The sequence below is a fragment of the Lissotriton helveticus genome, chromosome 5_1 (assembly GCF_964261635.1).
Source record: "Lissotriton helveticus chromosome 5_1, aLisHel1.1, whole genome shotgun sequence".
Taxonomy (NCBI): Eukaryota; Metazoa; Chordata; class Amphibia; order Caudata; family Salamandridae; genus Lissotriton; species Lissotriton helveticus.
This window is the reverse complement of record NC_136065.1, coordinates 364,023,180-364,049,031: the sequence shown is the minus strand read 5'-3', so window position 1 is coordinate 364,049,031 and position 25,852 is coordinate 364,023,180. Positions and strand designations below refer to the sequence as shown.

The window sequence follows — 25,852 nt, the reverse complement described above, 5'->3', positions numbered from 1 at the left end:
TACCACGCCTACCATTACCACGCAATTTTTACAACGCAGAATCCATTACAACGAAGTACCATTACCACGCATGTATTTACAACGCATATACCTTTACAACGCATACAATTACAACGTAAGTATTGGTAAGTATATAATATTTTTTTTAATTTAATTAAAATTAATGTAATGTAATTTAATTTAATTAATTTAATTTAATCAATTTAATTTAATGTAATTTAAATTTAATTATATTTAATTTTTACCCTGTACCCTTTTACCCAAAAACCCAAAACTGACCCTGAACCCTAAAAATACCCCTTTACCCAAAAACCCAAAACTGACCCTGAACCCTAAAAATACACCTTTACCCAAAACTGACCCTGAACCCTAAAAATACCCCTTTACCCAAAAACTCAAAACTGTCCCTAAACCCTAAAAATACCCCTTTACCCAAAAACCCAAAACTGACCCTGAACCCTAAAAATACCCCTTTACCCAAAAACCCAAATAATATTTGTAATAAAATAATATACTTACCAATACTTACGTTGTAATGGTATGCGTTGTAAAAGTACCTGCGTTGTAAAAAATGCGTGGTAATGGTAGGTCGTTGTAAAAGTTGCGTTGTAAAGGTTGTATACCGCCTGGTTGAGTCTATTTTGACTCCACATGTGTGAAACCACCTATGATGATGGAGGGCATTGTGTGAGGCTGCTCAGGACGCTGGTGACCTGGGAGTCTCTGTAGGAAGCTGGACACCCTTGCAGATGCCCCCCCCCCCCCCGCCCTCCCCCACTTGTCCCCCTCATTTGAACTACTATACGCTGGTTTTTCAGCTGGCAGTGCACGGACCGAAGCCTGCTAACCAGGTTCCACTGCCAGTGTTATTTTCCCTAAAGCTGACATTTTCATTTGTAACCCAACTGGAAAGGACATTGGCATCCTTGTACGTCCCTAGTAAATGGTATCCCTGGTATCTAGGGCATGGGCATTAAAGAGGGTCCCCCAGGGCTGCAGCATGCCTTATGCCTCCCTAAGGAACACATACAAACACTGCATGCAGACTGCCACTGGAGGCTGTGTTAACCCTCCCACGCTTGTGACGGAACCGTTCCGTCACACCCCACGGGTGGGCTGTGCTGGTGACGGAACAGTTCCGTCACGGCCCGCTCGCCGCGCCTGCGCGGCGTGAATTCTGCGCCTGCGCTGAGGGTTCTATTGGGCGGGCAGGGCCGTGACGGAACCGTTCTGGCACAAGCACAGCTCACCCGTGGGGCGTGAAGGAACGGTTCCGTCACAAGCGCGGGAGCGCCGCGCGCCCCCCCCCCCCGCCCCTTAGCACTGCGGCGGAATAGCCGCCGCAGTGAAAGGGTTAAAGGGCGCAAGGCCTTCTGACAACACAACATTGCACACTCCCTATATGCAATGCTCATACACTTCATGTACTATGTGTAAGTTACTCCTGCATCTGGCCTTAAGCTAGTGATCTTAGTAGCAGGCTGCATGCTATTACTTGTGAGGACATATCTGCATGAGAAGATATGCTCCTGTGATGTCTAGTTCTATTACTAGATATTGCAAGTGAACTGGGAAGCCATCTTAAGTATATGTACTGGACACTGGTCATTACGAGTTACCCAGCTACATAATGGCTTCACTGAAAATAATGGTGTTTGGTATCAAACACCTCGTCTGAACAATCCATACTGATACCTTTATCTGATTTGTCCTTACATGCACCCAGAGGACACCTTAAAGGTGCCCCTGAAAACGTACTAGTCCTTTAGTGTGCTGACTAGTATCATCCAGCCTACCACCACATATAATTTTCTGATCTGATGTGCTCCATGAAAGAAGGGTTCCACGATCTTGTTTTTGGTGTACTAGGAACTCTGGAACATGGCTATGCCTGCTCCTCACACAAAGTGGTCATATAGGGGGTGTAGTGACCCCAAGGTTAAGTAGCTCATTGGCTACTACCCTATACTCCCTGTAAAGCCCTTAAATTGAGTATTCCGGTGACTTTGACACCAGGAAAACCGATCAAGTCAAGATGGTCGCATGATGCGATTGAGTGGAAAGCTGTTGTAGTCCTATCCCAACAGACCATGTATTACCATTATCTGTTCCAGCACTTTGGCATATATCTTGCCTCTATATTAAGGATATAGGGCGATATGATTCACAGTCATTGGGAGGCTTGCCTGGCTTCAGTATAACTGATATAAAGGCACCCCCTCAGATCCCGCCATAATATCCAGGTCCTGTGAGCTTCCACAAAGGTGCTCAGGAGTGGCGATGCGTATCCAAAATATCTATAAGGATAAACCATTGGGCCCTGGAGTTTTTTCGTGCAGGAGGCCAGCAAGGGCCTCCCTTATTACTTCTTTGCTTGGTCGTTGAAGATCTGCGGAGGCGAACCTCTGGGGATAGGTTGGTCTTCTATAATGAGACTCTTGCATTCTGTATCGGGTGGGTTCCGCGCTGTGTAGACTGATTCAGAATCCCAATCACTTTTTCCAATTAGTCTGGGACACCAGATCTTATCCCAATATTTGAGTCACTGTTGAATCTTTCCAAGTTTGGTTGGCTTGACTGCCCATTTTGGGAGGACTCTGATGCATCGTTTTGGGCTTGAAAGGTTTTGTGGAAGAGATGACAAAATCTCTTAAAACTCACAGTACCAGCAACTGCAATCGTATGAAGGTACTCTGAACAGTAACAAAGTTCAGCAGTTAAGACCTAGTGATAAATTTCATTTTCAAGTGTAACATCCTGAACTGTTGGCCGTGCGAGCTGTATCTCAAGTGGAAAATTGATATTGTATAAGGCTTTTTGCTGCCAGTTTTCCGTACTGTTGAGGTTGACCTGCCTCTTTCAATTATTAATCATGCAGCTATTTGCATATATAGTCTAGAATAGATCCTCTTTCTTTAGTGCTCAAAAGCTATCAGTAAGAAAAGTGAACTTAGCCTGAATAAGACACCTGGAAGACTCCCAAGAAGGACTGTTTTGTTAACAAAAATATGAAATTACTAGTCATCTGACATTCTATATTTCTTACAGTGGCCGCGGTAGGGAAATCAGGGTTGCACACACATAACAAGTGACATGGAGTAATCTAGTTAGATAGTGAATTTCATTTCACTTAATCGGATATTCTTATCCTTTCTTATTGACAAAATTCTTAGCTACCAAGGTGTAACTTTTCCACATTATTCAAGTTGGACTCTTATTTACTTACTACGTGTAACGTGTGATTTAAAAAAAAAAAACTTAGTACACAGGATTATAAAAATAAAGATAAAGAAGCCCATAAAACGGATTTTGTCTGATTTTCCTCTCCTTGAAAATGTTGTGTAAAGGACTAAACACATGTTGGCTGTTGGTACTTTATATTTTTGAAAAACGTGTAATCCTCACCGCAATCAATGAAAAATTGTTTGCACCGAGAGAAGAATAAAGAAATCAAACCAGCTTGCCACTCATACCTCTTGATTTATATTATTGCGTTTTACTCTGTTGAAATTGCAGATTCATCCAAGGAATGCAACAAACTATTATGAGAACAGTCTATATATCATTAACCCTTGTTATGGAGTTGATTGCGGCTGTTACTTAATTTGTCATAAATCTATTCAGCTAAAGTATTTCCTTGAGGCCTCCACCCTATAAATGCCAGCCAGTTCGTCCCAAACCATAGATACCACTAAGCACATTCTCTTTTAGAACATAATACGGAATATGTTTGCTGTGTACTGATCATCCTAGTATCTGGAGGTGGAGTGGTCCGACAAACGTTTGCGTGTTTTATAGGAACGTTTCCTTCTTATCCAACACTATTGGACTTCCGTAGGCTTTTGATACACAGGGATGAGTCCGGATGAGATTACATTTGCTATACTACAATGAAATCTTCCGGTGATCAAGCAGCGCTTGATTTCAGTGTGCAATTTAATTTGTGGGTGACTGGGGGTGTGACTCTATTTGCTATGCAGTGATCTCCCTGTGAGGTGGCAGGGTTTTCATTCTGCTGAGTTCTTTTTTGCTGGAGGTGATCTTAGCACTGTAGGAAGGACCCTAGTGTCTGATCCTTTCACACGCCTTTCTGCAGCTTTTCCTTTGTGCTGCTTAAAAGCTTTGCCTTGTCAGTTCAAGCTATGGAGTAAAGAGATCCCTTTCTTAGCCCTTCGCTGTTGACTACTGTTTTACATTAATTTATAAGTTCTGATTTTAGCTGTGATTCACTCCACTCCCATTCCTCTGACTGCGCCCTTAGACCGCCATTAGGAGCAGAGCAGTCCCTGGACCACTCCAATAAAACAACAAGTTTTCTCTGACTCGAGCAGACGTTTCCGGAGTCTACGCCCTTTGTCGTGGGATCACATGAAGTTCCCACATGGCGTCCAAGGTCACCACCCAAGTTCATTATTCAAACAATTTACTTCTAATGGATTTGACTGGGATACAAGGGGATGTAAACAAAAGAGTGAGAGGGATAAACATCCCAGTGGAAAGTCTGACATGGTTTTATACACGAAACCATTTGCTACATCGGATTTTCTTTTTTTTAAATGCACGGTGTATAGCTCTGATGGGGAATTTTACAGTTCCCTGTCTGCTTTTTCAGCCTGTCAGTGGTTCATATGTGCTTTGACATTACCCTTAAGATGGATTAAAGCTTGCACTTCGCAATCAACTACATTGGTTTCCTCTTCATCAAATCATTCTTTTAAATGTCTATGTAGTGTCTTTAACTGTGTTTAATGACTTATTCGTCTTTTGTCTCACTACATCTTGGCATACCTTCTTACTCACTTCGATCCACCTAAACTCTGGCTTAAAGCCTTCATCTCCACGTTATGCCTCCTTTAAAATATTTTCATTTAATTTACTTTCTCCTCCATCTTTAACGGTCTTCCGCTTGACATTTTTCCACTTCTTACCTTTTTGTCTCAAACTCAGATCCTCGTTCTTTTCTTTCCTTTTACGTCTTTAGTTACTAAGCCTCCTCATTTATACATTTCCCTCATGTGGCTTACCTAAATTTACCTCTGCTAGCGATGGCTCTACGAAAATTAAATAAAGTAATATTAGGTCATCTGACTGTGAGACCTCCACCGGCTCCGAGAGTGGCACTTCAAATGCCACGTATCGAGTTCGGGCAGGAGCCTCCCTGTGACCGGTGCCCATGATGGAACTTTTTGATGATGGCCCCCTAGGTGAAATTTAGAGCCTTCTGTGTGTACTGTGGTGCCCGAGCAACCTTTGGCCGATGACCGGTGGAGCTTTCCTATGCAGCTGGGGAGGAGTTTGGATCTGGTTCGCCTCTCGGCCATCACCTACCCAGCCGGACGTTGGACACTGTTTTTCCTCATCTCCCCGGTGTATTTCCTGCCCCCTCTCCCCTAGGTTTATGCTATGCTTTTGTAACTCCTATAACTATGCTCCAGCGACTGATAAATAAATACATGTAACTTTGTAACTATGTTCTGAAACAATGTTCTTCCTCATGTAAAGCGCTCTGATACCTTCGGTTCTAGCCAGCGCTATATGCAACTTTTCAAATAAATATTAAGCTACTGTAAGATATAGCATACATTGTTCTTTTTATAACCTTGAAATGGGCCAATGGAGAGAACAAGTGCACAGAAAAGACTTTAAAGAAGACCATAAGCAATATCACCCTTTGCCTGGCACTAGAAGGGACGTGGCAGGTAAAACAAGAGCTGATGGGTAGGTTGCTTGCATAAATGTTAGCCACTGGCAGTCGTTCAGTTCATCTTATTCCCCAATTTACAAATCAGTCTTGGTCCTGTTTAGCAGGAACAGTTCAGTCCAAATAGAAGGCTACATCCACTGTGACCACGAACCCGAACTCCCCAATATGGGCTTCAGCTTGGTTGGGCCTTTTTAGAGAGGTGCAACTTGGTTCCTGTGGCCCTGAGAGCACGGGCCGACTTCTAAGAATACTCTTTACACTTAGGCATCACTTTAAAACAACGGAAGATGGTGGTTGGGATGCTTCAAAAGTCTCAGCCACTGGCAGCCTCTTGGGCTTAATTTCTAGTCATCATTTGGCAGGTGGGATATGACTTTATCCTATAGTCAGAGCGAAGAAGGTATATTGTTTAGCATTATGTCCTAAGGGCAAAGGGTGACCCACGGCTGTATCCTGACCTCTATTGTGAGAGTGAATTTGGGCAATGCATGCTCTTTGTGGCAGAAGTGAGGGCACAGTTCTTTTGTGCTGAACTCTGACTTGTTTTGCACCGCCATACCCAGTGCCCTGAGAATAGACTGGACAATGTAAGGGTGAGAGCACATGAACCATTAACTTAAGAGCCCACAGTTTGTACTCTGAGTAGTTACTCAATCTTGTATCCTGAGTACAGGCAGCAAAGAGGCTTTTACACAATAATATAGCCACAGCCCAGTAATAGTGTGTGAAAGGATCTAGTGCTTTACAATGTGTTGCGGAGTCTGCATATTTATATTTAGGGGGTTCAGAGATTGTTCTCTTGTGAGACCGCCGAGAACTCCTGGGGTGTACTGATCCACCTAGATCACGTGCCTGTCGCTTACTTGCCTGCCAGATTAATTTAAAATGCAAAAGTGCTTTCATTTTCCATAATATTGTTGACATTGTCAACATTTTTAGGTCTCGCCTATGCAGCGCGCATGCATTGCATAGGAGGGCCTTTAGCAGTCACTCTGGTAATTTTCAAGCACACACTTGTGCTTGTGGCGGCATCCACCTTGCTGGAGCGAGCAGAGGCGCGCCACAAGCACGAGTGCAGTGCTTGAAAATGAGCAGACTGCACGCGCGCGCATGCACCACTCCCGGGCTCTCTTTCTCTCTTTCTTTCTTCTCTTTCTCTCTCTTTCTCTCTCTCTCTCTCTTTCTCTCTCTCTCTCTCTCTCTCTCTTTCTCTCTCTCTTTCTCTCTCTCTTTCTCTCTCTCTTTCTCTCTCTCTTTCTCTCTTTCTCTCTCTCTCTCTCTCTCTCTCTCTCTCTCTCTTTCTCTCTCTCTCTCTCTCTCTCTCCCTCTCTCTCTCTCTCTCTCTCTCTCTCTCTCTCCCCCTCTCTCGCTCTCTCTCCCCCCTCTCTCGCTCTCTCACCCCCCTCTCTCGCTCTCTCTACCCCCTCTCTCGCTCTCTCTCCCCCCTCTCTCGCTCTCTCTCCCCCCTCTCTCGCTCTCTCTCCCCCCTCTCTCGCTCTCTCTCCCTCCTCTCTCGCTCTCTCTCCCTCCTCTCTCGCTCTCTCTCCCTCCTCTCTCGCTCTTTTCCTTTCTCTCTCTCTCTCTTTCTCCCTCCAGCCCCCTGCTGGCAACTGTACGTTCATGCTGCTGCCGCTGCTGGTTAATCAGACGTCGCTGGTTGCCCTCAGAGTTCACATCTCTTTGTGAGTGCAGAGAGACGTGTTTCCTTATTTTGCCATTATAAATAGATTTTTATTTTTTGATGGAACGGTTTAATTACAGAATGTGTTTGAGCTTGGTTAGAATGTGCTTGTTTGTTTGTAAGTCTGGCCCGTTGATGAGCTGCACGTCGGGTCGCTAACAAGGCATCGCAAGTGCACATCAAATGCGGAGTCTACATCCTATGGCATAGACCCAGTGGGGTACCCGCTTGAATACCACTATCCTCGTAGGGGTTACTTTGGTGTCTGACTCTGTAGTCCGTTCAGATGTGCCATGTCTCCGGCAGCCATGTGTGTGACGGCGTTGGTTACTATGGCAACGGTCGGCCATTTATACCACATGCGCGTGCTCTGCCCAGCTGCTACCAGCTAATAAGAATTGGCATAGCCAATAGGTCTCTCCTTTGGGACTTTATGAGTATTTAGTTATGCAGCACAATATCCTTACTGCAACAACATTAACTGTTGCATGGCTAAGCACTTATAAGGTCCCAAAGGTGAGACCTATTGGCTATGCCAATGCTTGTTTGAATAGGGAGCATATGTTAAATTAGTACAGTACTGTGTGAAACTTCATAGGTACTGGTGGGTCTAACTAGTGCACTGATGAGTTTTTGAGGGCTGTGGCTTCCATGTGGCATGAGCTCCAAGGTCGTCTGGTCTTGGACCAAGAGTTAATTTATCTGATTTTCAGATTGGTGTATGCATGTGTCACTAAGGATAGTTTCTAGAGCATTGGTTGCACTGTACAGTCAGACATTCAGATGCCTCCGATACCATGTCGTGAATACTGCAAATAGAAACTTTTTTTGAAGCCTACGAAGATCGTTGTGAGTTTGATATTTTATTTTCAGATCTGTAACGTTGAAAAGATCTTGTAACATCTCCCTTCCCATCTTCAGTTCTTTTTCTGCCATTGCCGAGGATCTGTGTGTATTGCTGGTTGTTGCTTTTTAGGAATAACCCAGCATTTTTATGGTGTTATTTTTCGTTGACCTATTTAAACAATAGTATTTTAGCCAAATGAACCACAATTCATAACTTGCTCAACAAGCATGCTCACATAGCTCGCACACCAAATTCAGTGCCCATGACCTCACCCTTGATACCATAAATGAAGTTACAAATGTCATAGATCATTTTACGGATGTGCCTCTTATCACATTATCCTTAACACTATGAAAGAAGCAAGCATTTATATAGTAGTGGTTCGTGTTTTTTTTTTTTTTAATGCTTAACGATCTCTGAAATAACTTCGTTTGTGTGTGTATTTGGCTAAAGCCTTGCAAGACTTTTGTTTCATAAAATGGAGTCTTTTAATAAAATGGAGCCTTGTGACCGGCCCAGGGAGGTTTTTCCCCATTGGCCTTTTTGGTACTGTAGGGATATTAAGGGCTGGTCACAGCCACAAAGCCATTCTGCAGCTGCCTTTACTGGACTCGGGGACTCTGTCCCAGAATCGTCAATTAAAAAAAATCCCATAAGGGGGCAGAGTGGGGCAATCCTTGACCCCCAGGGTCATGTGGGGGTTGTCAATGAACCGGAAATTAAGCGTGAATTAACCAAAAAACGAGATAGTTAAAAGAGATTCGCTTATGTTGGAAAAATAGCTTAGCAATGCACTGAAAAACCCCAAAGATTAAAGTGAAATTATAGTTGTTTTGAAATGAAGCAAAATCTAACGTGTAGAAACCAAAAACCTCTAAAAATCACCAGGTATAGTTTACTTAGCTAAAAATAGCTTGCACCCCTGCAATGCACTGATTAATATCTCACATATTACATCACTCATGACCTGACCTTTTAAATTTCATGATTATCTCAAATGACAACCTTGATGTCATCACTGAATATGCACAACCTATTTGAGATGTATGCCTGCAACTAACACTAGTTGTGCACAGTCTCTACCTTTTTTTTAATGAAATACTGTTTTTACTTAAAATTTTGTTGGCAGTTAAACTGCACCATCTAAAATTTGCCATACTAAATCGAACTTGTATCCAGGATTACACTATTTGTTTCGAACATGTACATACTGCCAATCTATGCTGTATGTGTTTGTAGGCCCTTTATTACCTACTTTATTTTCTAAAACGAACTAGTGGGTTTGTAGAGTAATATAAGGAACAGTAGCTTGCATGATGTAATCATTGAAGTCATTTACATAGGTCATGAGTGATCCAATATGTCTGCTCATAAGCAGTGCATGGTTGGAGCGCAAGTTCTAGTTTGCTCATTAAACTATAACTGCATTTCAGGGGATTTTTAGTTATTCAAGTTTAGTTTTGACCTTATACCAATACCTAACTAACATCACTTTAACCTTTATTTTTTTGTATGAATGTAAAACATACATGCAAATATGTATCATACAGTTAGGTGAAAATGCCTGTTAAAGTGGAACATTTTAGACTAAAAACACTGAAATTCAGCCGTTATAGTTTACTGAGCTAATTAGAACTAGTACCGTCAGCAATGAAGCCATTGAACTTGTAATGAGTGTTTCAGTCTCCGAGGTTATAAGGAGAGAATCTGAGGTTCTAAGGAAAGCATGGTGGGCCCACGAGTTCTAGTTAGCTCAGTAAACTATAACTTCTGAATGATTTATTTATTTTTGGCTAAAACGTTACGTTTTAACTGACATTTTATGTTTTTTTATGTATAGTAAGATCTTATTACTATACCCAACCCCCAGTGGGTTGCCAGGACCGGTCATGCAAAGCCTTTGGTTGCGCACGGTGTAGTTGGGCACAGGCTCTTGCCTGGGGCCTAGCACTGCTCCCACCTCACTGAGCCCAATGGAAAGGCAGTGACCCCTCTCCCTCCAAATATGTTTTTCTAAAGCTTTAAGCTTGGGGGGGAGGGGAGGTCAGAAAGGGAGGGGTCCCTCTTAGAATCCCCCTCACCCCCTCCAGCAAGGGCTAGGGTGTTTGGTTATCCCCACCTTACTCTCTTGTGTCCTATTTTTTTATGACCTTTTCAGGACTAAAGAGCAATGCTTTTTCATTCTCTCAGATGCTTTACTTTATCAGGATTATTAGTTCTTGCCCAGAGCTCTAACCCCTCGTTATTGTAGATCCTTTTCTATGCACTCTGGTAAATCACTGACACTTAGCAAAAGAGACGCAGTGGAAGATATCATGCCCTTTATTTTATATGTAGCTGCTGCTTGTCTCTTGTGTGTTGTCTGAGCATTAGATGAACCCAGATTAGATGCGAAACATGAAATCCTATCTTTAGATTGGGCAACAGCTATATTTTTAGGAATTCTGGTATTGTCTATAAATACCTGTTGCTAGATGGTATAAATCCTTGATAAAATGTAACTTTAATGTAAATGCTAAAGTAACCTTTTTACCTCTCTCAGGGCGAATAAATGGTTGTACAGGTGCTCATGTGACGAATTTCTTTCCTTTATTTTTGTAGGTGCAGGCCTTGGATTGGGAGTCGTTTTTTCAGTGATCTTCTTTAAAAGTAAGTAGAAGGACCTAAAAGTCAAACCGAATTTGCACTATTTCAGATGGGATTCTCTGTTTTTCGGCTCAGTTATATGTAAATGTCCTCATCCCTGACAACCGTGCCACAAGATGTGTAACTGCAGATATATGCAAGTTATTCATTGAACCCTATATATTGAGAGATGTAAGTCCTCCCAGGCTTCAGGACTTGCAAAGAGGGCTAATTGTTATCTTTTCCAAGGCTATAGAATAGTATGCCGGTCCTCCTGATTTTTTTCTGGTATCAACTTAGTGAGGAGCAGGGCCAATGGAATGGTGCAGCAATACACGGGCCAATTAGGCTGCATGGGTGGCAGTTATAAGGCAGAAAAATTGAACTTATGTGGCACAATGTGCCATGTTCTGTGGCAGTATTTTGTAATTTTGATACACATTGTGCAGGCAACAGTTCACCTTCATACGTACCAGTTTAACACCTGAATGTAGCAATCTGCAGCAGAAAGGTGAAAAGTTATCCATAGCAAAGGATTTTCCATTGATTGCCACTAAGTGTGGCACTTTCTTTTAGTAACTTGAACAATTTGAGCTAGTTTATTTTTGTTTAATCTTATGTGCGGTAAATCCTGAATTGTGTAGAAAATGTCGCTGCCACAGATAAAGGATTTCTTTGTAGCACAGGTACTTGTAGAGTTGTGTGAATATTTGTCTTGCTCCTGCATGCGTAGATGCCTGAATAACTGTTCTCCTGTTTAAAAACTAAAATGTAAAAATAAAAGCATTCAGGTTTCCTTGTATAGCCTCTCGTTGTCATCAAGCGTACATTCCTATTGTAGAACTACACATACACTTAGGCCGTCCCTCAAACTACAATATTGCAAGAGAAATCTGCCTGGAATCGGCCATAGCTCCAGTGGTCGCTGGAGTATGAAAGTGCTCTCTGGCTGCTATATTGACAGACCAGCAAGTCTTTCCCCTAACTCTAGTATCGGCAGGCAATTGCCATTCGTTCTCCCAGCATCAGCAGAGAGGGGACAATCCTTCTTCTGGCCTTCAGCATCAAGAGAGAGGTGCCAGACAAACATCGGTAGCAAGATGTAGTCGTCCTCCCCGTCCCCAACATCGGCAAAGCCATTTTCCTGTTGTCTGACTCCAGCATCAGCAGAGAGGTGCGAGCCTTGCTCCTGGTCTCTGATGCAGATAGCTGTCAGGCCCTGTTTTCAGCCTTCAGCATCAACAGAGCAGCCAGTAATTCTCTCGGCCTCCAGCATCAGTAGAGAGATGCCCAATTCTTCTCCCAGCTTCCAGTATTGGCAAAGAGGTGCTAGTCTGCCTACAGTATCGACCATTGGCAGCCCTCCGTGTTTGGAAAAGGTTCAGCCCCATGGCTGGGATTGCACACAGCCTGGCGCACGTGCATTCAAGTACTTTGTGAAGAGACTGGCTTGTGTTTGCCTGTCTATAGCATGGCTCCTCCAAATAACTATGACCTCCTACTAAGTTACAGCAGCCAGACCTTCAGGATGCTGATGTAGAATAAAAGGTAGAGCAGAAAGTAGTGTCATCTTGTATAGTGACTCCCACTTGCACCTATACATTCCTCTCAGCGATTTAAGCACCTTCTCCACAGATCTATCTCTAACCTACATGTTTCTCAACTGTACATGTTCTGCAAGTATGAAAGCTTGAACTAGTGTGCCCTGCTGAATCTGGTCTGAGGGAATGAACAATTGCACTTGCTCCCTTCTGTGGGAGAGAAGCTTGCTTGCTACTGCCATATTGTTCTTGTTCTGTGAGAAAGCAAAGCTTGTTCTGCTGCAGACATATTTGTATCGGTCATGTGACTGGAAATGCTTCTGTGCTGCTTTCCAAGCTCTACCTCTCATCTGAATAAGGGACGCTTGAACTGTTTCTTCCCAGGATGTACCTGTTCTATGAAGAAAAGGAGTTTCCACTGCTTTCTCTCCATCTTGTGAAAAAATAAAGGACATTTTGAATGCACTTGCGTAAATTGCCGGGCCAGTTGGAAGCTTTTGTTGGACCAGGGGCAAAACTATTTGTTGGGCCCTTACCTAGAGACCTTGGTTTCAATCTACCTTTCCATGATTGCCACATATGACAGGACCTTGAAATGATTCAGTTTGGATGCGCATTGTATCAGATTCTCTCTTGGTCATGGCTTAATACACCGTAATGTTGCTACATGGACTTGTGTACGAAAAAATAAAACTGCCTTTCTTCATCAGTCATTAATAAAATAGTCGGGCCCATGTGCGCTCGCACCCATGGCTGCAAGCATAGCTTGGCAGCGTGGGCATGACCTGTTTCATGGGACAGACTAAGTGTCCTGCCCTGTGAAACATGCCGCAGGTGCTGACCGCTTCACCAGTAGCATGTCATGGGGCTTCTTCAGTGAGTGGGGCCAAGGGAAATTTGCTTCAACACTGTGGTGAACATGCCTTATGAACTACGGACTGTTTCACAATGTGATATGAGATACCCCACTTTGTCCTGAGGAAGATGCCTGACTCTAAAGGGGCAATATTCAAGTGCCAAAGCATGTTGAGAGCAAAGAGAAGCAGCACTCTATTGTTCAAACTTCCTATTTTTAAGCTTGTGAAAGAGAGATACCAGGAAAATCAATTTAGCTCACACACATCATTTTAATACAGAGCTGACAGTTTGTCAAATGGAGAACATCAACTTAAGGGACATACTCGACCACGCTAGGGAGCTTATTACGACGACACTGTGCAAGTAGTGAAAAATAGCACTCCTAAGATGCTTCCTAGTGCTAAATGTGTAACCCACTGATGAAGCATGCCACGCTCTACTCTAGGTAGGTTATGGTTCATCATTGTGTACATGAGCGTATGTTGGACTTGGGCCTTGTGGCAGGTTCACCCCTGAACTTTTTGCCTTGAAGTATAGTGATTTCTGGTCTTTGCGCACTTTGACACTGTGGCGCAGTGTAAAGTGTGTGCGCTCCTTGAGTGCATGTGGTGAGATAGGCCTGCCCTCCCATAGGAATGCATAGGGAATGTATGTGTCCCTGGTAGTTCCTGATGCGTGGGGAGTGCAGGCTCGAGTTTGGTATGTGTGAACTCGTGAGAATGAATGCTGCGAGATGGTGTATGCGGCATGTATGTGTCTAGTGGGGAAGTGCTACTTCTAGACCTTGATGTATGTGTGCAGTGAGGGTGCTGGAGCGTGATTGGCTGGAGCTGGCTGGCATGCCAGGCTCCAGGAAGTCTGGATGGGTCTGCCCGGTGGTGAGTGTGAGATTAGCATGCTGATGGCTGGGGAGGAGTGTACCTGTGTCCTGAATGAGGCTGGGTTTTCCCCTGACAATGCTGGCTCCGCCCCCCTGTGGTACGTCTAACGACCCTAGCCCTGCCAGTGAATAGAGAGGGTGGTTGAGCCCATCAGCAGTGCTCACAGACCAGCTGCGACTGGTTCTGCCCCCACCCTGCCCAAAGACAAAGGATTTGTCTGTATAAAAAGAGGCTGTGACCTCTTGAAAAATTTTCTTGTTCCCAACTTGAATCTTGCCTGGGGCGTGCTGCTGCTTGGGCTCAGGGGAAGGCTTGCCTCCCTGAGCCCTGCCCAGCCCCTGGACTGCTGAGATACTGGATCGCTGAAGGACTTTGTTGCTCTTCTTGTTTTTAGCGCTTGGGAGCACTTTATCTCTGCCCTGGCGCTTGAGAGCGCTTTACTTTCCACTTATAGCGCTGGGAGCGCTGTCCCTTGACCCCCTAGCGCTGGAGAGCGCTTTTCATGCCCACAGCGCTTGGGAGAGCTGTTTATTCGAGCCGGTGCCCACCCGGCATTTGCCCCGTTCTGTGAGGGGTCCCTGGACCCCCAGCGAGTGCCCACCTCGCTTTATAGTTTAATTGGAAACCGGTGCCCACCCGGCATTGCCATGAGATTCTCCCCGTCACCGCCGCAGCCCGGAGTTAGCTGGAGAGGCGCTGCGCCCGCCTCCCTATCCAGGGCCGCGCTGCTATTGGCGGACCCCGGAGAAAGCATTGCCGCAGTTTCATTGGCCCCGGCCGCCGGGACTCCTATTGCATCATTCCTGAGCCGCGCAGGGATTGGCCAGACCCTGAGGGCTTCCCCGCGCGCACCCGGAAGTCCTGGGAGCTCTGCCGTCCCGCCGGAGTTCTGAACTGCCTACCGGGGCTCCCATGTGAGGGGAGAGCCCCGGGGAGAGAGGGAGGAGAGCCGCCACCCGAGAGAGAGCCGCCGAGCACTGCCGACCCGGTGAGTGTGTAGAGGGAGAGGAGGGGCGTCGGGGCACATTGCCGGTGCCCGCCCCCCCCTCCAGAGCGAGCCCTGTTGTATTGAGAGGCCCGTGAGGCCTCAAGTGACTTTGAGTCCCCCGAGAGGGACTCCACCTACTCCACCCATTGTTTCTGAGCCCGAGAGGCTCTTGGGCCCCATAATTGCTCCGAGTCCCCCGAGAGGGACTCCGCCTGTTGTCCCGAGCCCGAGAGGCTCCCCTGGGCCCCACATTGCTGCCGAGCCCACGAGAGGCTCGTTGCCCAGTTGGCCTTATCGAGTCCCCAGAGGGGGGACTCCAGCGAAGGCCCCCACCCTATTCACGAGCCCTGAGAGGCTCCAACGTTCCTTGAGAGCCCGAGAGGCTCAGGGGGCATTCTTGTTTTACGAGCCCAGAGAGGCTCAAGTGCTAGTTAGTTCGGAAGCCAGATGGCTCAATGTGGCGCAGTGTTCCTGAGGGGCTAGTGAGAGCCCCTGGCGAGATTTGTTCCCCAGCTGCCCAGCAGTTAGTGGGCAGCTGCACCATTTAGGTCTTTCTCTTTTAGGGACATGTGCTCTGGACTTTAGGAGTGAGGCGCACTCCTTCATCCCTGGCCTTTTCCCAGCTGCGCAGCACTTAGTGCCAGCTGCAGCGTTTAGGACCCCCTGTTCTGTCCCTCAGCTGCCCAGCAAGTAGTGGGCAGCTGCTACGTTTAGGTTCTGGCGCAAGTGGCACAACCTGGACTTTGTGAGTTCTGCGCTAAAGGTGATTTATGCGCTAACTGAGGTTTAGATGCTGTTATGATCTATGTCCTATTGCTTTTGGGTGTTGGGAAATGTAAAATGTGTAGTATGTTTTGCGCACCCTGTGTTCTGCACCTCTGAATGTGTTGATGCATCATGTGCCTTGTTCCTTACACCGCTGAACGTGTGTTGATGCGTAATGTGTTTCTCTTACACCTCTGAATGGGTAGATTATTCATCATGTGTTCTCCTGCGCTGCACCTCTGAATGTGTTGATAATGCGTCATGTGCCTCCTTCCTTACACCTCTGAATGTATGCATTGCATCATGTGTTATGTTCTTACACCCCTACAGGTATTGTGATACTTAGGTGGTTGTTTTCTCCCTAGTACAGGTGGTGCTAGTGAGGTCCTGGTTACCAGTGGGTACTGGTTGTGTGCTTTATGTCCTATTTTGTGTTAGTGATTTTCTGTTATGTTCTAAGTGATATTCCAAGGGCTTGATACTGAGCTCGCCCCCTGACCAGAGTCCCAGGACCAGTGGACTCTATTGTGCCTTCCCTGACAAATTGCTGGGCCTTGTCTGATCTCCCTGGGCCCCTGGGGCCTTGCTGAAGTGTGCCTCGCTCACTCCCCTCGGCAGCTCGTGTCCGGCCGCCCGTCCAAGCCTCGAGACGCGCCGCTTCGCTGGGCCGCCCGCATCCTGCCCCCCCCCCCCCCCCCCCCTCTTCTGAGCCGCACACATTGGTCGCCCAGAGAAACGCTTGTAGCTAGCCGGTCGCCCGCTAAAGCCTACTAAGGAGGTCACTCGCATTATCCTGCGCAACTAGGACGGAAGGTACTGTCCGATAGGCCCTATGTTCGAAGTTCTAGGCCTATAAGTATTGTATTGTTACTTCTAAAAGTGCTGATTCCTGACAGTGGTCCAGGTGGCCCTGTCTTGTAAATATCCCCTGTAAATTCTGCCCGTGCCTCTGGCACATTGTAAAGTGTGTGTTTTATCTAATGTGTTTTGGTGTAATACAAAGGCTATTTTTATATAACCTTGTGTGGAGTTTCCTTTGTGGTGGGCCTTTGGGTGTTGTTGCTGGGGTGCGTGCGCAAATACTTAACTCGCATCGCCTCCAAGTTTAGCCTTGCTGCTCGCGCCACGTTACCTAGAGGGTGAGCAGGGGTTATCTTGGCGTGTAACTCCCTTGCCCTGACTTGGGAGTGGTGGTCTCTGACTGACTTTGGCGCAAGCCCTGGCCAGCCAGGGATCCCATTTCCAACAGCGTATGAAGAGGTTGGGCTGTTTTCTTCCAGGAATACGATTTTTTTTTTTTGACAACAGATTTTATTTGTCAAAAGAACACATATAATGAAGACGGCTGAATCCCAGAGACAGCTGCCGCATGTACAATACAAAAGAAATTGACTATGACCATTTTACTAATTTAAAACAGGAGGATATGAAAGGCGATACATATAAAAGTGAACCCTGCAAACCCCCAACACCCCCCCCTCCCTCCCTCCCTCCCCACCCCCATTGCATTGTCTCCTTATTCTGGAAGAACAGCTCTCTAAACCAAACTGCCATTGCTCTACATAGAAGCCCAGTTTCTTAGATATTGGATCCTGCCGTAGAGATAGGGGCAACCCAAAAGAGAATGTAGGAAACTGGGAAGGCCAACAGGTCACTCCGGGTCACGGCTCCTTCCCTCCCGCGGCGGCTCCAATTCCAAGCATCGATAATCTGCCCAGCGCCTCCAAATCTTATAGTGCTTACCGGGGCACCCTTTAGCTTCAAAAATGGGAATCTCGAGGACCATACAGAAGTCCAGGCCTTTCTTCCAGGCCGAGACCAAGGGAGCAACCACTGCCTTCCAGGCTCTAGCTATATCTCTTTGCTTAGGTAAAGCCTAGGAGCATAAGGTGGCGCTTATAGATGTTGCCCCTGATCCCTTCCATCACATGGAGGACCAGTTTCTTTGTGTCAGGGAGCTCCCCCCCCCTCCCAGTACTTCAGAGAGGCAGTCCAGGACCCCCTCCAGAATCGTGCAAGCACTGTGCAGTGCCAAATAGTGTGTAGCAGGGTCCCCTCCTCATGCCCGCAATGAAGACACACCGGGGAAGCCACCAAGCCTGCCCTCCGGAGCCTAACCCTGGTTAAATAGACCCTATGAAGGTATTTAAATTGAATAAGCCGCAGGCTAACTGCAATAGCCGCCCCACGCGGGGAGGCCAAAGCTTCTGTCCAGTCCTCTTCCTCCATCTGACCTACATCTCCCTCCCATGCCTCTCGCAGACGCTGCAAGGAGGGTGAACAGTGCGTAACCAGAGATTGATAAATTTGAAAGATCTTATGGTCTAGGAGTTCTCCCATAAATACCTTAGCCTCTACGGGGCTAAACTCCGGTATTGAGTCCAGGCCCTCCAAGCTAGGCGAGATAGCATGCCTAAATTGTAAATATTTGAAGAATTGGGTCTTTGGCATCTGGAAATCCTTCTGGATATCCTGAAGGATTTTAAAATCGTGCCCCGCATGACATCTCCCAGAGTGGAAATCCCAATGTTATCCTAGTCACGAAACCCGGAGAGATTCAGCAACTGCGGGAAGCGGCCATTGTGCCAAAGTGGGGTCTCCCGAGTCAGTCTATTCCACCAGCCCGTCCTCCGCAAAGCCTGCCTCCAAAGCTGAAACACAATCTGCGTGGCCAACTGCAGGGGACGCCTCAACTGGGCAGAATAAAGGAGAGTGTGAAGGGACTGGTCACCCATACAACGCCGTTCCACGACATAGGCTGGGTCCACTCTGTCCCCATACCACCACTCATTTAAGACAAGTAGATGCGATGCAACATAATAAGGCCAGATGACGGAGGTTTCCTGCCCCCCCACAATACGTAGATAAAAAACATGTCCGGATCGCTACCCTCACCGCTCCCCCACCCCAAAGGAACTGACCTAAGCCAGAGTTCACCTGCCGAAACCATCGCGGGGGAATCGGGTAAGGATGATTTTAGAATTGATACAATAATCGCGGGAGCGATATCTTAAAAATAGCTGATCGGCCATAGATGAACAGGGGCATATGGGACCAGGTCTTAATATCCACGTGCTCACGCTCCCATACAGGTGCAAGATTGTGCTCCCAGGCCGTGTTGGAAGAATCGGACAGATACACCCCCAAGTATTTCATGTCCCCATACACCACCTGGACGAACGATACCCAATTACCGAGCGTGCCCCGGCCCCCCAATACCCACAAGGTGGACCTCAGAGGGTTCATATATAGTCCCCAACATTTCCCCAAAGATCTGCATGATATGCAGCAATCGGGCGCCCTTGCATTCCAAGTTGGTAAGAAAAAACAATTCATCGTCCGCATAAAGGGCGATGCGATCAGAGAGCCTGTGTGCCCACTCAAAGCCAGACAACTGAGCTTCCATCCGCACCCAGGGATTAGGAGTTCGAATTTTTGATGATTGTTTACTGAAAGCGTGCAACAGCCTCTTACTTCACTTTTTCTGGATCTGTGCTGGTGCCTGTGAGAAGTTGGCCTGATATATGATGTTCACTAGTTCTAGTGACCACCTTGTATCAGTCCAAACAACCCTTATGGTGATTGGTTGTAAGTCAACCTTATAGACCAGCTATCCTAATGGTAGCATGGACAAAGCAGTCTTAGGCTAAACTCTCTTGGCATGTGAAGCCAGCTGTTTTACCACAATATAACCCCTTGAATATCAGATGAAAGGACACCACACAGGTTGTTATGAAAATAAACAGTATATTTATTAATAACAACACCTCTGAACTCTTTATGAGGTCAAAGGGCTAAGCACATGACAATTTCTTACGAAAAATACTACAAGTCGCACAAAATTACAATGGTGCCCTAGGGCACGACAAACCATATACTAAGTAAGTGGAATGTGAAAGTCGATAAAAGGAATGGAGCTGTCCAGAGGCTGTAGGATCGATGGGACCACGCTACACTAACTTCAGGTAAGTAATAGGAGGCCCACGGAACGCGTGTGCAGAGTGTGAACGCACACGCGAGATGCGTAACAACGTCTATGGACAGTATAGTTCAAAGAAAAGGTGAGTACGGACAATCCTGACTAGATAGGACTAAAACGACTGTGGAACTCGACACTAGGACAGTTAAACTACCCTTGAGCACCGAAATGCTCGTGTTACCTCACCCACGGGCCGCGGGTGCATAGGTGTCAAAGTGCGTCGGGTTCTCGCTTTGAAGTCAATGGAGCCTGAAAGAAAAGATGCTGCAGGCGACCAGGAGGAAGATGTCCGGTGCAATCCAAGGGTGGATTGTTGAAGGAGACCTGAAAGCAGAGGGGACAATGTTCAGTCACTAGCCAGTGACTGGAGTGGAACCAGGAAGGAACCAGATGTCGACGTCGCGATCAGGTGAAGAGTGGACACTTGACTCTGCAGCCACGTGGACCAGGAGGTGTCTTCGACGACCAGGATGGAGGCACGAGCTGTCCCACGTAGGCTCTCGCTGTCGGCGGTGTTGGATCCGGAATTGGAGGCAACAGGCCTTGGCAAAGGCAACCCACGCGGTGAGTGGAGACAGCGTCTGGTGCGGACTAGGAGAGTCCGGGTTGCCCCTCTTTTGGAAGGGAGCAAGGGCCAATCTGGAGCAACCAGATCAGCAGTGGAAATTCACAGGTTTGTCGTCTAGGAGGCCACTAGCCAGCCGGCAAGTGACCAGACAACGCGCCGAGCAGGAACCAAGCAGAAGGGCCCCACGCAGATCTCGTGGATGCTGGAGGGCTGATCTTCGGTGCAGGGGCTGCTCGGGGCTGGGGCTTCTCAGTCCCCAAAGCACTTGGTCGAGTTTACCTCGGGAGTCGTGCTGGAAGCGAAGTGCAGGTTCGTTCAAGATGGCCGGTCCCACGTGTCTCGTCGCACCCACGGGTCTCAGCTTTGCTGTAGATGCAGGTTGAGGTCGGAGAGGTCTGGGAATCCGGGTCTCGTCGGGCTCTGAAGTCTGGATCCTCGAGGGAAGACGACAAAGTGAAGCCGCTGGACGCTTGATGGTGCCTGCAGTTGCAGGGTGGACACTCCTTGTCCACAAGGGAGATTCTTCAGTCTTCTGTGGAGCAGAACGTCGAAGGCCAGAGTTTCTTCTTGTTGAATAGTTCAGGATAATCTAATTTGGAATGGGACCAGCTCCTACCTTTATTCTCCTAAAGGGGGCTGCACTACTGACTAGGTCCCTCCCCTGGGTGGGACCAGGAAGGGGGGTGGTTACACCCCCTATCCTTTGTCCGGTTTCCCGCCAGAGCTGGGGCTGGGATGCCCCAGCAACTGGTGTGAACCGGTGTATGCACAGGGCACCTTGTGTGCCCCAGGCATGTCTCATTCCTTTCAGGCCTCCCTACCTCAATACACAAAATCCTGTCTTGGGTGGTGCTAGCACCTCCCAAGGCAGGAAACCCTTTGTCCAGGCCATCCTCGCTGGAAGGACTCCCAGCAGCAGGAGGTCAGACTTGTGTCTGTGGTGGCAGCATCCATTTTGTGATGCTGAGGCTCGAGTTAACTTTAACCGGGGTTCACAGTTACATACATGTCGTGTCCCTCTAGAAGGGTGGAATGCTACCCCCGTCGCCAGAATTGGCGAGGGGGTAGTATTCCAAATCGTATGACACCTTACTCGACATGTTTTGATAATGTTATACCAGAGTTGGCATTTAACCGCGAGGTTGATAATGCACTTAAGAGAATATGGTATAGCGTTATCATGGAACAGCTATTAGGACTTGGTTCCGCTAGCTGCAAACGGGCTCAGCTCATGCCAGAGCACCATCTCACGTAATTCCAAGCACTCTGCCTTCAGGATTGATAAGGCCTTCCATAGGAGTGACTGATAGGAATATATGTGTCCATTTTAGGGTTAGATATAGGTATACTACATCTACAGCAAAGGGTGTTTACACCACCTTGCCCCAGCTGTCGTGCAGCCAGTTGTGTCAGATTTAGGTGGCCAGCCAGGGGTGGCATAATACATGCTTCAGCCCCTGGTAGGCCCTGGGTACACCTATGCCCTGGGTACAGGGACTGATAAGGTGGCCCAGTACCAATTGGTAAATGCACCTAAAGTACATGGTTGTCAATTTAGAGAGAGAACAGCTAGGCTGTGGGTCTGATTAGCTGGCCCACAGCCAGGGAAAGTCGTAAACCAGTGAAGCAAAAAGCAAAAATCTGGGGTGACCATAGGATTGCAGACCCCACTCTCCTACAGTGCCTGCAGGTTTCCTTTCCTACTCAGGCTCACTTTCTTCATTTCTCACGCATTGTATGCCTTCACATCCCTCTCTGGCTCGCGGGCTACCCTTTTAGCTCATGTTCTCTCCCTCTGGCCTATGTTTTCTCCATTCCCTCCCCCTCTAGCTTCCTCTCTCCCCGAGTCTCGCCCTCTGCTCCGGTGCAGGCACTCTACCCTTCTCTTTTGGCCTCCCCCTGGCTTTGACTTGCCTACGTGCTCTTCTCCACTCCTCGAACTTGTACTTGCATGCGCCCAGCCTCTTATCTGCCCCTCTTGCTCGGGCATGTTCTTGTCCCACACCCTTTTTCCTCAGTGGGTTGCACCTTCTTCCGTGCTGTTGGACTTGGCCCTTCTGGCAGGTTCACCCCTGAACTTTTTGCTTTTTATATGTGACCTGGGGATGGTGATTTTTGGTTTCTGCGCACTTTCACTGTGTCCCATTGGAAAGTGCGTGCGCACTCTGAGTGCGTGTGGTGAGATAGGCCTGCCCTCCCATAGGAATGCATGGGGAATGTATGTGTCCCTGGTAGTTCCTGATGCGTGGGGTGTGCAGGCTCGAGTCTGGTATGTGCGGACTCGTGAGATTGAATGCTGCGCAATGATGTGTGCGGTGTGAATGTGTCTAGTGTGGAAGTGCCACTTCTAGACATGGGTCTGCGTGTGCGGTGAGTGTGCTGGCGTGTGATTGGCTGGAGCTGGCTGGTGAGCCTGGCTCCAGGAGTTTGGATGGGTCTGCCCCGGTGGTGAGTGGAGTGATTAGCATTCTGATGTGAGGGACGGGTGCACCTGGGACCTGAAAAGGGCTGGGCTTTCCCCACACAATGCTGGCTCCGCCCCCTGTGGTGCGACTGATGACCCCTGGCTAACTAGTGAATAGGAAGGGTGGCTGAGCACATCAAGAGTGCTCCAAAACCAGCTGCGACTGGTTTCTCTCTCACCCTGCACCCAGACAAAGGTTTTCACAATATAAAAGGGGGCTGTCCCCCCTTACAAAATGTTCTCTTGCTGATCTTACTCTAGAGGGGGGGCCTGCTGCTGCTGGGCACCAGGAGGACCGCCACTGGGGATTGCCTCCCTGCCTAGGAGGACCCTGTGAGCTGGCACCTGGGCCCAGCCCTGCACCCCACCTCCTGAAGGACTTTTGCTTGTCTTTAGGGACGTTGGGACTGAACTTTGCCCTATAGCGCCTGGAAGCGCTGGATTTCTCTCTTTAGCGCTTGGGAGCGCTTTATTTGGCCACCAGCGCTTGGGAGCGCTGTAATTATCCCCCTAGCGCCTTGGGAGCGCTTTCTGTCGTAGCCGGTGCCCACCCGGCATTTTCCCCGCCAGATTGCACGTTTGGAATCCCTGGCGAGTGCCCACCCCGCCAGGGACCTTGCAGCTATTTTCTTTTTATTGCCCATGCGAGTGCCCACCTCGCTCTATTTTTAAATTCAAGAGGGAGCCTACCCCTCGTTAGCCCCGGAAAATCACCGCAGCGGCCCGGGATCGACAAGCAACGCCGCCGCGATCCGGGAAATCCCGGAAGTCAGGCAACCCTCGTGGTGACGGGGGCGGGGCCTGACCAGGAAGCGCTAGAGGAAAAATGCAGGAAGCAGACGGGAGCCTACCCCGCGCTCTTGCACGCCGGCGAGAAGTCAGCTTCTCTCCCCGGGGCTCCCGAGAGGAAGGGAGAGCCCCGGACTGCCTGCTGACCGGAAGAAGCCCAGCACCCTGCCCGCGGCAGGGAGGAGATCCCCGAAGCCCCAGGACCGGCCGTCAGAACAGCGAGGCTCCCCGAGTGAAGGGAGAGCCCCGCAGCCTGAGAGGAGCACCAGCCCAAGCAGCATCGTCGGAGGAGCCCCGCTATAGGTCCGGGTGAGTGGGTGCCCGTGGTGTGGTTGTGGAGAGAGGGGGCGTCGGGGCACATTGCCGGTGCCCGTTCCCCCCCCCCCCCAGGTGGCAGCATTGTAGTTTTCGAGCCCGAGAGGCTCAGGGGGCCAGTGTGTCACGAGTCCCCAGTGCGGGACTCCAACGCCTGCAGTCTGTCTATTTCCGAGTCCCCAGAGGGGGGACTCCAATGAGCGGGCCATCTTGGTTTAAAGCCCACGAGGGCTCCAGGGGGCACATCGGGACATTTTGTTATTTAGAGCCCACGAGGCTCAGGTGGCATTTTGGGTGGTAGAGCGGCCCCGGCTGGCAGCGGGCTGCTCCCCCCCAGCGAGGCGACAGTGTGCAGCGCCCACGAGGCTCCTAAGGCCCCAGAAATGGTACAGAGCCCAGAAGGCTACCACATTGTTTATCTAAGAGCCCAGGAGGCTACCACGTTGTTTATCTAAGAGCCCAGAGGAGATCCCCAGCTGCCTAGCACTTAGTGGGCAGCTGCTACGTTTAGGCCTGGTTCTTCTGCGCAATCATTTTTGGCTGCCAGCGCAGCCTGCCCTGACTGTTCTGGACTAAGGGCGTTTCAGCCCCTGAGAGGCCAGTTGGCCTGGGGGACAGTTCTGGTGTTGTGCCCTAGCTAGGGGTACATGTCTATGCCTATGTGATCTTTTACGCAATTGTATTTACCTGCCTAATGTGATTGCTGCATCATGTGTAATGTTTTATACCTCTGAATGTATGTGATACTTGGGTGGTTGTATTCTCCTAGTACAGGTTTTGCTAGTGAGGTCCTGGTTCCCTGCCTGACATTCTACTAAGGTTTTTAGGGTTGCGTAGGTGGTACTTACCTGTTACCAGTGGTTACTGGTTGTGTGCTTTATTTTCTATTTGGTTCTACAATTGTTCTATGTGCTAAGGGTTATCCCTACAATGTGCTAATTCTACCAAGTGTTGGTTCTAAAAGTGTTTATTCCTGACAGTGGCGCCCGTGGCCCTGTCCCATGCACCTAATCCCCTGTAAAATCTGCCCGTGCCTTTGGCACATTGTAAAGTGTGTATTTATTATCTAATGTGTTTTGTACAATACAAAGGCTATTTTTTTATAGAACCTTGTGTGGAGTTTCCTTTGTGGTGGGCCTTGGGTGTTGTTGCTGGGGGTGCGTGCACAAACACTTAACTCACAATGCCTCCGAGTTTATCCTTACTGCTCGTGTCACGTTACCAAGGGGGTGAGCAGGGGTTATCTTCGTGTGTAACTCCCTTGCCCTGACGTAGAGTGGTGGTCTCTGACTGACTTTGGCGCAAGCCTTGGCCAGCCAGAGATCCCATTTCTAACACGTGCCCTTCATCCTTGGATGCTTGCACCCTTTTCTTGGTTGGGAGCATGCTCTAGCTAAGGCGCGTCCCCTCTTCCCTCCCCCAGCTCACACCTCTTCTCCAGTTTTGCTTTCATTCTTTCCCCTCTTGGTCATGGTTTCTTCACTCCTTGCATGAGTTTCCACTCTCTCACCCATGTTCACAGGCTCACACTTCTACTCTTAATCACAATGTTAATTGTAGAATCTACGTCACTGGTTGTAAATGCCTGAATGGCCTCCCGCTATCTGCGTGGACCTGGAGCAACTATACCTTTAATATGTTGATCATAGAAATACAGCACAGGGTGCCAAAGGGCATTTTTACATAGGATGGACAGCACCTTGTGAACAGCCCATCAGAAGTGTATTGTTTTCCGGAAAAGCTAAATAGACTTATCCTGGCAACATTTTTAAAACTTCATTGCAACATAAGTGCAGGCTAAAAATGAAAAAAGCTAGAAAAATATGTTAGGCTGATAGACTTCTATT

At 48.0% G+C, this 25,852-nt stretch overlaps 1 protein-coding gene across 1 annotated transcript in view; it reads left to right on the top strand.

The window, feature by feature from the left end:
- MICOS10 (mitochondrial contact site and cristae organizing system subunit 10) overlaps window positions 1-25,852 on the top strand; it is a 201,412-nt gene that overhangs the window by 148,338 nt on the left and 27,222 nt on the right. The window contains exon 2 of the mRNA XM_078640934.1: window positions 10,834-10,881. Within this exon, the coding sequence (XP_078497060.1) occupies window positions 10,834-10,881 (48 nt within the window). The remainder of the gene's footprint in view (window positions 1-10,833; window positions 10,882-25,852) is intronic.